Genomic DNA, 14,767 nt, shown 5'->3' on the forward strand with positions numbered 1-14,767 from the left:
CATTCTTCCCTCCTTCCCCATCTCCTCATAATTCTTGTGCCGCCGCAAAACCCTACATAAATCTCAGCACGGCCTCCTTGCTTAGAAATCGACGACAAGTTCCGTGCGGCGTCTCTTGCAAACCCTAGTTTCGCCACCTTCCAAGGGTAGTGCCTCTTAGGCTGGAGAAACTTCAAAGTATTGAAGTGGCTTCTCAGATTAATTGGGTGTCTCATCGCCTTGTCTCCATGGCACTACAATTTGAGGTCCGTTTTAAGAAAGGCATTACATAGGATATGGCTTGGTAGGTATCAGTGTTAAAAAAAATGCTCTCACTTGACATGCAGGCTGTCTATCGATTAAGGGAACATTATGAGGTTGATCAAACCAAACTACTGGACAATTTTACATTCTCACAATATATGTACACACATAAATGTATTAACTGGCCTATCAAGCAATGAATGTTTGTTCACTCTAGAGCTAGGAATCTCTCTTTCTTGTTAGCTATAGCTACTTGTCGGAAAACAGTGTCCAGTTGGTTAGATAATTTGACCTGATCTGTTGCTCCAGTATGTGAAGTTTCCCTCCAATGCAATTTCCACAGGGCTTAAGGTGTCCTTTTTTAAAAGGCATTTTAAACGGTCTACGGGGCTCTTTTTGGCAATAATTAAGGCGCTTGTCCTCTGTAAATGCAACTCCAGAAATATTTGCTTGCCAGCAAAGCTTTCGTTCCTTATCTTTCCTTGGTCAATGATTAGTTTGATTGTACTTGCAGGTTATGGGAAGGTTCAATCGAGCACGTGCGTCTAAGTTAACCCTACCTCATTTTGTTGTTCAAACCCCTATGTTTATGCCTGTTGGAACTCAAGGTTTGTTTTGGTTTTCGCTTTATATATATTTTTTTCCACTAGATTTGTAGGTAATTTTGAAAAGTAGTCACCAATGTTCTGTGCGAAGTTGTGCTAAATGCCTTGTAACCAACTAATCACTATAAAATATTAAGGTGTTGGCGTATGCAGTCATTTTGGTTTTTATATTCTTAATACTCCCCCTTATGTGTGATGGTTTTTCAAAAATGCATCATGCACAAGATTTCAAACTCAATTTTCGTACCATGCAAGTCAACCAGTTGCTCTAAAAGCTTAAGCTGTCGGAATATACAATCATTTTGGCTTTTATATTCTCAGCACTCATGTTTGCATTTTTTGTTAGGTACTATCAAAGGTCTGACCAATAACCAACTGGAGGATATAGGCTGCCAAATAATCCTAGGAAATACTTACCATCTTGCACTCAGGCCTGGAGCTGAATTAATAGATGAATTAGGAGGCCTCCACAGGTTTATGAACTGGAAAAGAGCATTACTCACTGATTCGGGCGGTTTTCAAATGGTAATGATGATATATGTTTTTATGCATCGTGGCTCTAACTAATAGTTTTTTCGTCGTGTTAGAGTTCTATTACTTTTATGCTAGTTTTCATTGTTCTTTGAAAAGTAATTGTTGTCTTGTGTTCTAATTTTGTGTTGTTATAATTGATTTCCAGGTTTCTTTGTTACATTTGGCAGATATTACGGAAGAGGGGGTTACATTTCAGGTAATTCTACTAAAATATGTGTCAGCTTCGACATTATTTTGTTATATACATATCTTCCGATAGACCAGTATGAGCCTCTTTGACTGATTCTTGGTCCAGCAAGGAACCTTGTTATTTTCTAATCTCAGAAATTTGAAAAACCTAAAGAAGTGAAGCCTATGATTGGCCAATAGAATCTATAAAATTAATAAAAGGTATTATAAAAAGTTGACTAAAATAATGACTTGACTTTGGAAAAACACAAGTAAATGACAAGTTAATTACTGTTTAACTGTGCCAAGTTAAAATTTAATGCTCTATTATATTCAGATTTAGTGTTCCCTCATATGAAAAATTGTCTTCCACTCCTAAGTGTCTCATTTTGTCCTTGTTTCCTTGCATGATTGGAATACATTGCCATGATAGTCTCCTGTTGATGGAAAGCCTATGCTTCTTACGCCCGAAGAGTCAATTCAGATTCAAGTAGGTATTGTTTTCAATTTTCCAAAAAATTTTTAGTTCAAAGTATAATTATGTTCCATAATTGTGCGGAAATCGAGCTCTTCATGAGAGACCGACTTCCCATTGTAAACAATTATGAAAGTGCACATAAGTAGGGTGCAAATGTAACAGATACATAATGCATACTGCTAAAAAATTATATCTTTATCCGTGTCATTAAACGGGCCTGATGTGAATATTAAGTGGATGTCAAAATTCAAAACCATATATGCACAACTGCACCAATATGGATAGGGATGCAAGTTGGATAATTGATGGATATGAATTCGGGAAATTCAGGAATGTTGATGCTAATGACAAATTTTTAATATGAAATTTAAACAAGAATAAGCATTTTAAATAATTATATATAATTACAAGTACATCGTTGAGAACAAGCTTGCATGTATAATTTGGTTTTCATAATAGAGAACAAGTGTGTGGTAGTATGAGTCATTCAACGAAAATGGAGGAAAGAAAACTAGGATGTTACATAGGCTGATAAAAGTTCAATCATTTGTATCCGTATTAGTTTATAAGGGACTGCATATTTTCCGTATCCATATCCGTATCCACATGATTGTTAACATACTCAATAATCATCCTTATCCGTATTTGCACAAATTTGGGCAACTATGGATAATCATGCGGCGGTGAATGCAGATGAGGACGTGGATTTTACTGATAATATCTGTTTCATATTCAGCCATTTAGAACCAGACTTCCACAAAAAAATAAGACAAAATAGCCATAAGTTTGCACACCTGAATGACTTCCTTGCCCAACAATCAGAAGTTGGTGTTTATAAAATAGATCTGACAAGTATCTAGAGCGTTTCGAATAATGGAAGTTCAAGTATGAATATGTCAAATTTCAAATCATACTAAATGGTTTCTACCGATCGATCCAGTAACTATAGAATTGTGCAGGGGATAAAATTTTTGTGCACAATTGGTTGCTCCAAAGGCATTTACACCTTGAGGGAGCTTGCCTAAGCAATTTCACTTGCTGAAGTAACTGAAGCCCACTGCAACCACCATCACCACTTTCTTAGCCCTATATGAGGATAACCACCTTTTTAGATTCCTTATTTTTTTCTTATGCACTAAAACCAATGAATCATTTTGGGGGTGTCCAACCAAATAACATGAGATTGATAAGCCATTTTAAGCAAGTTCTGTTAAAATGAATAATTTTATGACATTTATTGCACCAAGGTTCCCAACTTGTCACTGCAAATGGACTCTGTAGAGGATCTACACTTGCACATGAAAGATTTTACTTGGAGTACTGATGCTTCGTATCTGCCTCACATTTGAAGTGATTTTAATGCTGTTGTACATAACCTAATGACATACTCAACTATAATGTGTTTGTTGCACATACAAATGTCCTCTTGAGGACCATAGACAACATATATATGATACAAGAATCTATAAGAACCATCCATTCCTTGCATCACTCCTCTGGTCAGTACAACTAAGTTCAGCCCAAGTTCTCCATCTCTGGTTAGATAATTTATTAGCGAAATGTTTCTGACGTAGCCTGAACATATGTCAGTTGAGTGAGACTGACATTTTGTATCTATGTGCAAAAAGAAAGTAAATATGTCCCTGACACAGAGCAGTTGTACATGCAGTACAAGTGTACAACAGATAAGATGGTTGGCAGGAGCTAAGGAGTTCACTTGTTGGGTTCCTATTCTAATTCTAATCTTGGGTTCGCGTCCGTGATTGAGTCTCTGGTAAGGGTGCTGGGTTCAGATTTAGTATTGGTATCCCTTGCATGGACATAACCTCCTCGGGCACCACTTGCATCTGTAAATAATTGTTTTGTTTCATCAAGAGTCTTGGGGTTGGGCTCCCTCCAATTTTTGTGGAACACATGGGGTGGTCTGTGGCAGATCTATACAGTTCAATTTAGATTGAATGGTCTAGATTCAGACTAACTACACCATACCTGCCTGTTCTACTGAATTTCACGCTACTGGAAAGGAGCTGAACCCATTCTGAGCTTGTTTTGCCTATACCAATCTCTTGTCTTGCTGTTGTCAATCTTCTTAGTTTGAGCTTATGGTCAATATACCTTGCGTGAGCTTGTGGTCACACATGGAACTGGGTAGTAAAGCACTGGTATTGGGAGGTGGGCAGAAGGGAAATCAGGCGGGAGTTTACAGCAGAAGTAAGAGAGAGGAAAGTCAGTTGGAGAGCAGAGTGGAAACTCAATTGGGGGTTCAGATCAAAAGAGAAAGGGAAGTATGTCATGGAGGAGTCTGTCAGGGGAGCTCGGCTCAATACCTTCTCGGACTATCTCTGAGTGAATTGGAACAGAGAGGAATGGTCTTTGTGGAAAATGTATCTCACAAGAGGGGTACAAAGAGAGAGGTGGTTTAGGTCTCCTGTAACAGAAGCAAAGGGAAAAAAAGGTATTGGATTAACATTTAATATAATTGAATCAGAAGTTTGATCTAGTAGCCAGGGTTGCTTCTCTTGTTATGAAAATTTAAGACAAGGTTTTGATTCGAAAGAAATAAATTCTTTGTAGTGGTGGTATTATTTATGATAAATTCCCGTCATATGCATGGCTCGGGTTTACAAGGGCAAAATATATCCACAATTCCTATAGTCCCGTGTCTTAGAAGTTGTAACGGCAAACCCCCGAGTTCAAAATTTAATTTTTGGATATACAAATCAGCTTTTAGTCCCCCAAAATCACATATGGAAGGTTGCAAGTCGTGAACGAACAGGACTTGAATATGCTTCTTGTAGTATCATTTATTCATGTATCTCATCTAGTGCCTCAAAAGCTTGGTGCAAGTGATGCCTCTTCATGCTCATAAATTTGATAACCTAATTTGTTCTTGTGATTGTTATTTATTTAGAATAAAATTGGGGCTGATATAATAATGGCCCTTGATGATGTTGTGAGAACTACTATTACTGGTCCAAGAATTGAGGAGGCCATGTACCGCACTCTACGTTGGATGGACAGGTGTATAGAAGGTGCGTTCTTGACTTTCATCTTTTTATATTTCTTTTTGGCAAAGTATTAGTGGTTCATTTTTCATGAAGTGTTGTTTGTTTAATGTGCATGCTAAAAAGTTGTTGATTGTTGAAGTTTAGCTCACAAGAGACCTGATGTGCAGAACTTGTTTGGCATTGTTCAAGGAGGATTAGATCCAGTACTTCGGTGAGCACATAACAATCACCTGAATATGTTATATGTCTTAACTGAGTTCTCAGGTTGTTCTCTATGGTGTGTGTGTGTGGGGGGGGGGGGGGTGGTGGTTGGGAAAGGTAGAGGTTCAAGCCAATCAAAATAAGGTGCCAAAAACTCAAAACATTTTGTAGTATTAGAGCAGCCTTTTACCATCCCCTATCCTTTGAAATAATCATGTTTTAGCAAGTTTCAGGAGTCCAGCCAAAGCAATGGCTTGTGCCCTCCCCTCCCCTTGCTCAACTTCATCATTCTGTAAGATCTTATTTCTATTTGTTATTTATTCTTCAATTTTTTGCAGAGATATATGCGTGAGGGGCTTGGTTGAGAGAAATCTTCCTGGGTATATTTCCTTCTTTTAGGAGATATATTATTTTCTATAAAATTTTGTAGTAGATTCTTCATTTTTAAAATCTTACATAGTTAAGCTGGTTTATTTGTTGAAGTTGCTAGCTACTTTTCCTCTTTTGTCACAGATATGCAATTGGTGGTCTTGCTGGGGGTGAAGATAAAGACTCCTTTTGGCGTGTTGTTGCCCAGTGTACTGCCGCATTACCAGAAGATAAACCTCGCTATGTGATGGTAAATATTTTGAATAACTTTAAAAAAGAAGCTTATATTGGTATGTGTCCAATGATCAGAGTTATTATGAACTTTCGCAACTTTTGCAAATACATACCTCACCATTTTTTATTTTATCCCCTTTAATTTTGTGTAATGGAAGACTAGGATGCATAATTGCAAATAGACCTTTTATAAAGTTGGAGTAAAACACTAATGTTGTTGAAGATCAGCTAATGATGTAACTGTATCAAAGTTATTGCGATATGAAATGACATGTATTGTTTTCAATGCTATTTGTTTTTTTTTTGCCAGGGTGTTGGTTATCCACTTGACATTGTAGTCTGTAGTGCTCTAGGTGCTGACATGTATGATTGTGTGTATCCAACACGAACTGCTCGCTTTGGCTCAGCTCTGGTACCAGAGGTACTTTAAGTTAAAACTATAATGATAACACTTTTTGTCGAAGCTTTTTAATGCAAGCACCATCTCAAATTTAATAGATTAATTCCATAGTGCCTGTAATGAACCGTCAGGCTTATTGACACTAGCAGACCTTCTGTCACTTACTATGCTTGCAAATGCCTCGTTAAAGGCCGAAGGCAGCAACAGACTCAGTTAAGGAATTTATTTTTTATTATTATTTTTTTAATCCAGGGAGTTTTGAAACTCAAACACAATGCAATGGCAAATGATGAACGGCCAATTGATTCAACATGCTCTTGTATGGTAAGATCCAAATCACAAAGAAGCACAGTTATGAGTCTATTTGTTTTGCACAAAATGCAAATGATGGTTTTACCCACTAATATGTTGCAGGTCTGTAAGAATTATTCACGGGCTTACATACATTCTCTTATCACCAGGGATGCTATGGGTTCCCAACTCCTTTCTTATCATAATTTGTCATACATGATGAGGGTAAATTCAATTTTTCCTTCCATAAATAGAGCTTTTAAACTTTGATGTTTTGCCTTTTTGAGTATCTTTATGTACACTATAAAATTTATCTTCATTTTTCTTTATTTTTCAGCTAAGCAAGGACCTCCATACATCCATTGTCGAAGGAAGATTTCCAGAGTATGTCGTCGTCTTCTCATTATCTTTTTTCATGGTAAATACTTTGGTCTGCAAATATTAATGAATTGCATTTATTTTCTGTAGGTATGTGCGTGGATTTCTGAGGACACAGGTTTGTTTGCCACTTCTCTTGGTTGTTTATTTACTATCAGGATTCCATTCAGTGCAGTTGTGCATTTCCAATTTTTTTTGGTGTAGCAAGATGCAGTTATAGTGACCTTCACTCTTAATAATAGCAGCACTGTTATTCTGTTATTAATGATTAGTATGTTGTTATGAATTGTGAAGTTCAAAAGCACTGATTTGCTTTGTAAACATTGCAGTTTGAATTTTTTTGGTTCCTTGCTGTTGTTCCTATTCAATAAGTATATAAAGTGTTAGTGTTAGTCAAGGCTAATGTGGAATGGGAGTATTTGACAGCATATTTTTCCACAAGAGTTAATAATTCCACCTCAGCTCTGACTAGGATTCCATTCTTCACTTTTCTTTTGTGAAATCCAAGCTGAACAAGCTGGAAATATGTTAGGCATAAAATTGGAATATTGCAACTGTATGGACCAAAACAAGAACTGGGCTGACATTCTGGGAACCTATTGTGTTATCGCTTCAGTAAATGATTCATAGAGGACTCTTTCTGGATTTTCTGAGAGGCACGCTTTATTGTAATTTGGTTTGGAAATCCAAATTTGAACTTAAATTGAACTAAAAGGAAGAAACAAATATAAACTGAAAATTTAAGTTCATCATAACTGCAATCAGTATTGACTGTAAAATGGCAGCGCAATTTTAATGGTACTAAAATTTGCAGTTTCCGAAGGGAGATGTACCACAGTGGGTTTGCAATGCAATGGAGGTTGCTGGAATTGACATCTCTCCATGTTGTGGTCCCATCCTTGATTAACTCTCATTAGCTGATGAATATTTAACATAGAGTTAGGTTTTTACCAGTGATTATTGGATTGAAATTTGGAAAGTTAGGCCATAGGATCATGTGTTTTTAATTACAATTTGTTGCTTCAATCCTTTCAGGTATGTCATCTTTTTTGTACCTCTTGATCATGTAAAAGTGTACTCAGCATGAAAATGCAATTTTGTTTATTCACTGAAATTTTGCTCGCATATGCTTTCAAAGTTCAAACTAATTGCTTTGTTTCAGATGTCTTTTTCTGGTCTATTTTGCCTTTAAATTATTGCGGCTTCAATTCAACCTTAGGATTTCTCAATATTATTCTAGTTTAATTCAGAAAATAGATAGCATCTGATTCTTGACAACAGTTGACAATATTTTCCACGGGGAAACTGATGCCTGTGCAAATTGTTATACTAATAAAAGTAAATTTAGATAAGGCTGGAGTCAAGTTAGTGCTAGATGCAATCTTTGCTCGTTTTAAAACGTGTACCCAAGTCTTCTCAATGTACTGAACACTATTACTTCTACTTGAATCTCGTGAGCTACGTATATTAAAATAAACAAAATGGAAAAATACTTAACTTCTTACAATGTTGCAAAAAATACCCAACTTCTTACTACATATATTCAAATAAACAAAATTAGCTGACAGTTCCCTTGTACAATTTATCATACACCAAGAGTAAACACAGAAGTCTCAAGTGAAAAAAAAAACACTTATTGGGCATCAGGGAGAATTATTCAAACTAAAAGCACTCAAAATTTCTTAGGAAAAGGGCCATAAGCATAAACATTGAAAAAACACTATTGTTCCTCCTCTGAGCTGATAGATTTGCTAGAACCATTGAGAGGGCCATTGAACTCAGAACCATAAATGTGCCCCATCTTGGCTCTTTTAGCATCCAAGTACCTTTTATTCTCCTTTGTTATTGGGGTCAACAAAGGAACCCTTTCAGTTATGCTCAAACCGTAGCCCTTGAGACCAACATATTTGGCAGGGTTATTAGTCATCAACTTCATTGTTCGCACACCTAAATCTCTTAGTATCTATAAAATAAAGGTTCTTGTCAAATACCATTAGCTAAAAGATACCCGAAGGATGAAATAACTTTAATTCAGTTATTGCAAATAACACTGATCTGAATTAGTGTGAAACAAAATAAATTAAAACATGCAGTTAAATGTTGACAATTTTACCCCTACCTCTGCTAAAATCATTTTTTTTGTTACCGAGTTTGAATAGATTAAATCAAGCCACTAAGTGGTCATGAATGATTTGGTCCATTTAACAAAAATTCAATGACATGGTCATTTTTGCTGGACATTCCATCTGATTACAATTGGGGTTTAATTTGCAACAAGACCAAATTTTTTTAAGGTTCTTGTTGCAAACATGACAACATATGTGTTGTTTACCAAGTACAGAGCAATACATACCTGAGCACCAATACCATATTCTCTAGAATCAACCGGCAACCCTAACTCCTCATTGGCCTCTACAGTGTCGAGCCCGTCATCTTGTAAGTTGTATGCACGGAGCTTGTGGCCCAGCCCAATGCCCCTCCCCTCATGTCCACGCAAATAGACCACAACTCCCCTGCCAGCCTTCTCTATCATCTCCATTGCCAAAGCTAGCTGGTTGCCACAGTCACACCGGGCCGATCCAAATATATCTCCAGTCAGACACTCAGAATGGACTCTTACTAATATATCCTGACCATCTCCTATATCTCCCTGTCAAAATGAAAGAAAATATTTCCCCACAATTATGATATATTTACATTTTTGGTCTAACTTAATGGTCAAGGTACTTTTGGCAAGCATTATACATTCGTTAGTTTGTATTTACTAGTAAAATTATGGTTTTACCTTCACCATAGCAATATGCTCCATTCCATCAAGAAGGGAACGGTAACAATAGGCCTGGACAGACCCCCATCTAAGTGGTAAAGATGCCACTGAAGCTCGCTCCACCAACTTGTCCCTTTTCCTCCTATATCTGCATATGGACCAAGTGCTCAATCAGGCAAGAAGTACATATTTACAATACCGCATTACAGTGCCATTACTGCTGTGCCAATAAAATATTCATACTGGTAGGCAAACATGACATAAAAGCTTTAACAGACAAAGAAAACTGTTAGTTGCGGGAACCAGCATTGGCAACTAATCATTACAGGCCACTGAGCCTATCTGGTGCTCATAGTGGCATATGTTTACCACAGTGGAGATCTGGGTTCAAATCCTAACAGAGGCTGGGTTGGGGTTGGGAATTGGGGATTGAGGTAGTGTAGTATCTACAAACTTGTAATAGAAATATTAAAAAAGAAAATAGTCAGTACTGCTTGGTTCGGACCAGTAAATACTTGTTCTTGCTTTTAATGTTACGGTACTAGAACTCAACATGACTAGATCTGTAACCCAATTATACTATCTCAGTGCACAAACCTGATCAAATCAGCTATAGAGATTATCTTAAGATTCTCCCGCTTAGCAAATTCTCTCAGCTTTGGTAACCGCGCCATAGATCCATCATCATCGTCGACTATTTCACACAGCACAGCAGCAGGTGGCAATCCTGCCAGCATGGCTAAGTCAACTGATGCCTCTGTGTGACCTGCTCTTTTTAAAACACCACCTTCTCTGTACTTAAGTGGAAAAATATGACCAGGCCGGTTGAAGTCTTCTGGCCTTGAGTTAGGAGAAGATAAAGCTAGAACAGTCTTTGCTCGGTCTTTTGCTGAGACACCTGTTGTGGTCCCCTCTTTAGCATCCTATCAATAGATTTAAGGAAAAGAAACAGAAATGGAAGTTGCAAATGAGAACTCGAGGGAGAACCAAAGGCTATGTGTGACTTTGTGATCAATTATTAAAAGCACAAGTAAATAAAAACAGCTTTCTGATAATGATCTATACAACTACCACCAACAGCTAGGAATAGGTACTACACTGTACTTGCATGACTGGTATGGTAGACAAATCCAGTACTGCAATTCTTAGATGAGAAAAATCCTGGCATCTGAGGCAAAGCTCTAAGTGGGAACCACCCAATATCTAATATATAGCAAACTTTTCTAAGCAAAATACCACTGATACCGTAAAAAGTACAAGTACCAACAGCTAGGTATAGGTACTACACTGTACTTGCATGACTGGTATGGTAGACAAATCCAGTACTGCAATTCTTAAATGAGAAAAATCCTGGCATCTAAGGCAAAGCTCTAAGTGGGAACCACCCAATATATAGTATATAGCAAACTTTTCTAAGCAGCATACCACTGACACCGTGAATGCTGTGCAAAGCTTCTCCTCATTTTCCTTTGTAGTCACCATTAGTGGTAGTTGCAACCTCTCGAGATCTTCTTCTTTCATGCTGACACAAACAATACCCGTACCATGTCTCACTATAAAAGCCATGGCTTCTGGTGTTACCAGAGATGCTGCCATTATAAGATCTCCTTCATTTTCTCTATCTTCATCGTCAACGACTATCACATACTGCACAAAGGAGATACAAAATAAATGTTATGTTATATGAAAAAAAATGATATATGACAAAAAAAGTTCCACCTTTTATATAAATTCCTGAAAGTCCCCCATTTATTATGATATTCTAAGGTACTATACTTACATTCAAATATCTCTTCTCCTTATTAAGAAGCTTAATGTCTAGATCCTGCAAGGGTCTTGATTTACTGATTTTTTTTTTGGAAGGATGCTCAGCCGTTAAATTTTCAGATCGCACATAGACGAATTTTTCAAATTATGCGCTTCAACACTTAAGCATGCACTGGTTGCGCCGCATATGATCCCAGCGCCCGTAGATCGCGCGCCGCACCTGTGGACCGCGCCTCTGAACAACGCACGGCGCCTGCGGACCGAGCCTGTGCACCGCGCATCCTTCTTTTTTCTGCTGAAGGCGGGATTCGAACCCAGTTGGGTTCTGTTGGTGCCAAAATTCTTACCACTACACTAGAGTTCACATGTGTTATCTTGTAGATAAATATAATATTTAACTATTTTTCTCTACAAATTTGATTTAAATTATAATTATATAAATATCATATATAAAATAATAAAAAAATATATATATTAATAGCCGTATCGTATCCTTCATTTTTGAAAATTGCCGTATCCGTATCGTATCAGTATTATTATTGCTTTGAGATTTGCGCAGCACGTATTTGAACGGTTGATTTTCAAAAAGATCACGCAAATAATGAAATAATGAAACGCTTGATCTTCTTCATTTTATAATATTTTATAATGAAATAATCTGTTTCCGTTGCAACGCACGGGTACGATGCTAGTTTTAAGTTTAAGCCCCTTCAGCTCAATAGTCTTTAGCAATTATACGCATCAATAAAATAATGGAATAACAAGAGCTTAATCTTGTTAATGAGCCTTAATTGTCTCCATAGAGAGGGGAGGGACTATACTAATAGCATGATGATTTTTTGGAAAATTTCAAAGGTGATCCAGGTTTTAGATACCAAAATCTTGCTTCAAAGAACTTACAACAAACCTTGCCTTGTCGAATATCATCAATAGCATCTGCAATAGAAGAGAAACCTTCAGTAGGGCAGTCCAAATCATTCTCCTTGTCAGTTCCCGAAAACCCATCAGGGATAGGTGCCATGTCAGCAGATATTGAGCCTAGTACCATAGCATCTGCTTGGGGAGTACTGTTTTCATCAGTTGCAACCTTACCATTGTGTGCTTTTAATGAGAAAGAGAGATTGCCTATGTTGTTGCCCTTTGTTGGAAATGAAGCGAAGGAAGATTTTGTGAGTTCCTTGGTGGAAACTCTTGTTCTAGCACATGCATAAAGAAAGAGAAAGAGAGAGTGCTCAGAGAAATTAGTTGGTGGTATGAAAAATGAACATAATTGCTGGTTTGATAAAAGTAGCACCAGAGCAAAGTTGTACTATCTGATCTTGTGTGCCAAGAATGTTTTTTGTTGTGGTTAGGACTTTTGCCCAAAGCTATAATTTTAAGGTTTATTGAGCCTTGGATAGAGCACAAAAATTGATCAACCAGAGAAGAGAGGTCAATTTAAAAATTGATTAATATGATGTATCAGGTTAAAGAATTTTTCAGCTCTAAAAATGACAGAAATCAAGCATATGACTAGTAATCTCAGAGCAAATTGAAAGTTCAACAAGACAAAAAATTTCCAAGTAATCTCCCGAACATCAAAGTAGTTCCTCTATTATAACAAAATTGGCATGGTTCTGATAGCCTACCCAAGAAATTGAAGCCGAAAAGTAGTAGAGTACGCAGACGAAAGAATTGCCATGTTAACCGCCATTCAAATAAATTCACCTCGTTTCTCCTTACTTCACAGCTCCAGGTTCAGGAAGTTACTACACACGAAAGGATAATATGAACACCGAGAGAGAGAGAGAGAGAGAGAGAGAGAGAGCTTCAATCACACGAACCTAGCTACGGAGGGAGATTGCAAAGCAGAGAGAAGGTAAGGTTGGTATGAGGTACCAGAAGCGCAGGGGTACGTAGCAGGATCGAAAGCAACAAGTTCGCGAGAAGTGAAATGGATTAGACCGGAAGAGAATGTGGGCTCCGCCTAGCATTCGTAAAATTTCTGATTTTTCCCATTATGAGCAGTGAAAAACGAAGTATCGTCAGTTATGAAGTTAATTAAATAGAAAAATGGCCAGGTACTTGGTGCTAATTTCGATTGATTCTATGATATCACTTAATTATACCAACTAATACATACTGATTTTGACCATAAATTGCTGGTATCTAGTACCATACAATATAAAATTGCAAAAAAAAAAAGAAAAAAAAAAGTACCATACAATATCAAATAATAAAAAACCTCATTCCCTCTATTCAGGATGTTTTTTTGCATCACACCCACTAATTAATCATATTTGCAAATACAGCTAACAATTCAATTATTTGCAAGCTGAAACTTCAGTGCTTTAGCTAGTAACTGTACTTCAACTCATTCCTATTTGGTGACTTTATTAGTGATACGATAAAAAGAATCATGTTCCTTTGATAAACATCAGATTTATTTGAAGATGACTTACCATATTTATTAAATTTTTTTTTTTAAGAAGATGTTATACAATTGAAGGAAACTTTACAAGAGTTTCAATTTAATCTAAGTCCTAGTTACATAAAATTGTCCAAGTGTGAGTGCTTTATTTTTCTCTTACAATAACACTGCTATTAGTATTCCAACAGAAGTAGAGTAAATTGCAAAACTAATTTTTATTCTATCTGTTTTCCAAATTTGCCCCTGCTACTCTTTTCTTGTCTAATTATGTACAATACTCGGTACCTTCATACTAATAGATGAAAAAAAATATAAAATCACATAATATAAAATCTCTTCATACCATCAAGTAAAAAAAAGTCACAAAATAGAAAACTGAAAAACATGTGTTTTTTTCTTCTTCAAGCATTAAGTTTATTCATTATTTGAATCTTTTGAGACCATGCAAAACAAAAGAATCAATAAATACATCCTGAATAGAGGGAATGAGTTTATTCATTATTTGAATCTCTAATTATGCAGGGCAAATATATCTAAACATGATTTTATTCATTTTATTTAGCCTGCTGCAAATATGATTAATTAGTGGGTGTGTAATTAAAAAAAACATCCTGAATAGAGGGAATGAGTTTTTTTACTATTTGATACTAGTTGTTTCTAGCCTTACAATTTTTTACTTAACCTTACATAATATGGGCTTATGTTACAATTTTGTTATCTAAAATTCTAACAGAAGATCTATTTGCGCATCCAATTTTGCACAATTGAAGATCGACAAGAAGATCAACAAGAAGATCAACAAATGAATATCAGGAATTAAACAAGATTTTTTTTTTTTCTGTAATGTAGCTTTTGATAATATATATCAGTGGCTATGTGTAGGCTGGAGAATATAATTAGAATGTAATGAGTGA

At 36.5% G+C, this 14,767-nt stretch overlaps 2 protein-coding genes across 5 annotated transcripts; one reads left to right on the plus strand and one right to left on the minus strand.

Annotated features, from left to right (window-relative positions):
* LOC144558336 (uncharacterized) lies at nucleotides 1–8,023 on the plus strand. 4 transcript variants are annotated; one of them, XM_078307157.1, is made up of 15 exons: nucleotides 1–245; nucleotides 758–851; nucleotides 1,195–1,373; nucleotides 1,528–1,578; nucleotides 1,984–2,040; nucleotides 4,940–5,060; nucleotides 5,181–5,247; nucleotides 5,576–5,617; nucleotides 5,751–5,856; nucleotides 6,151–6,261; nucleotides 6,493–6,564; nucleotides 6,655–6,756; nucleotides 6,869–6,915; nucleotides 7,000–7,027; nucleotides 7,724–8,023. In XM_078307157.1, the coding sequence occupies exons 1-15, from the start codon at nucleotides 228–230 to the stop codon at nucleotides 7,814–7,816; spliced, it is 1,188 nt and encodes a 395-aa protein (XP_078163283.1). In that variant the 5' UTR covers nucleotides 1–227; the 3' UTR covers nucleotides 7,817–8,023. The 4 variants fall into 4 exon arrangements, with proteins under 4 accessions (XP_078163283.1, XP_078163284.1, XP_078163285.1 ...); XM_078307158.1 differs by lacking the exon at nucleotides 5,576–5,617 and adding an exon at nucleotides 5,471–5,529 and having other exon boundaries at nucleotides 5,204–5,247; XM_078307159.1 differs by lacking the exon at nucleotides 6,151–6,261.
* Nucleotides 8,024–8,418: 395 nt separating this feature from the next.
* Nucleotides 8,419–13,373, minus strand: LOC144558335 (putative bifunctional riboflavin biosynthesis protein RIBA 1, chloroplastic). The gene is made up of 7 exons (XM_078307156.1): nucleotides 13,072–13,373; nucleotides 12,351–12,639; nucleotides 11,102–11,323; nucleotides 10,274–10,599; nucleotides 9,695–9,824; nucleotides 9,263–9,559; nucleotides 8,419–8,872 (listed from the first exon to the last, which is right to left on the minus strand). Exons 1-7 carry the CDS (start codon nucleotides 13,134–13,136, stop codon nucleotides 8,630–8,632), a joined length of 1,572 nt encoding a protein of 523 aa, XP_078163282.1. The 5' UTR covers nucleotides 13,137–13,373; the 3' UTR covers nucleotides 8,419–8,629.
* Between the last annotated feature and the right edge of the window lie 1,394 nt (nucleotides 13,374–14,767).

This window comes from Carex rostrata, chromosome 8, assembly GCF_964058835.1.
Source record: "Carex rostrata chromosome 8, lpCarRost1.2, whole genome shotgun sequence".
NCBI lineage: Eukaryota > Viridiplantae > Streptophyta > Magnoliopsida > Poales > Cyperaceae > Carex > Carex rostrata.

Bases quoted from the DNA above. Each gene is read 5' to 3' on its own strand.
- LOC144558335 (XM_078307156.1), bottom strand. From the start codon at position 13,136: ATGGCGGTTAACATGGCAATTCTTTCGTCTGCGTACTCTACTACTTTT. The intron at 11,324-12,350 runs GTTTGTTGTAAG...TCCTTTGTGCAG, and splicing joins ATGATATTCGACAAGGCAAG to TATGTGATAGTCGTTGACGA. The intron at 9,825-10,273 runs GTTTGTGCACTG...GTCCATATGCAG, and splicing joins TCTATAGCTGATTTGATCAG to ATATAGGAGGAAAAGGGACA.
- LOC144558336 (XM_078307157.1), top strand. The intron at 5,618-5,750 runs GTATATTTCCTT...CTTTTGTCACAG, and splicing joins GTTGAGAGAAATCTTCCTGG to ATATGCAATTGGTGGTCTTG. The intron at 7,028-7,723 runs GTTTGTTTGCCA...TAAAATTTGCAG, and splicing joins GTGGATTTCTGAGGACACAG to TTTCCGAAGGGAGATGTACC.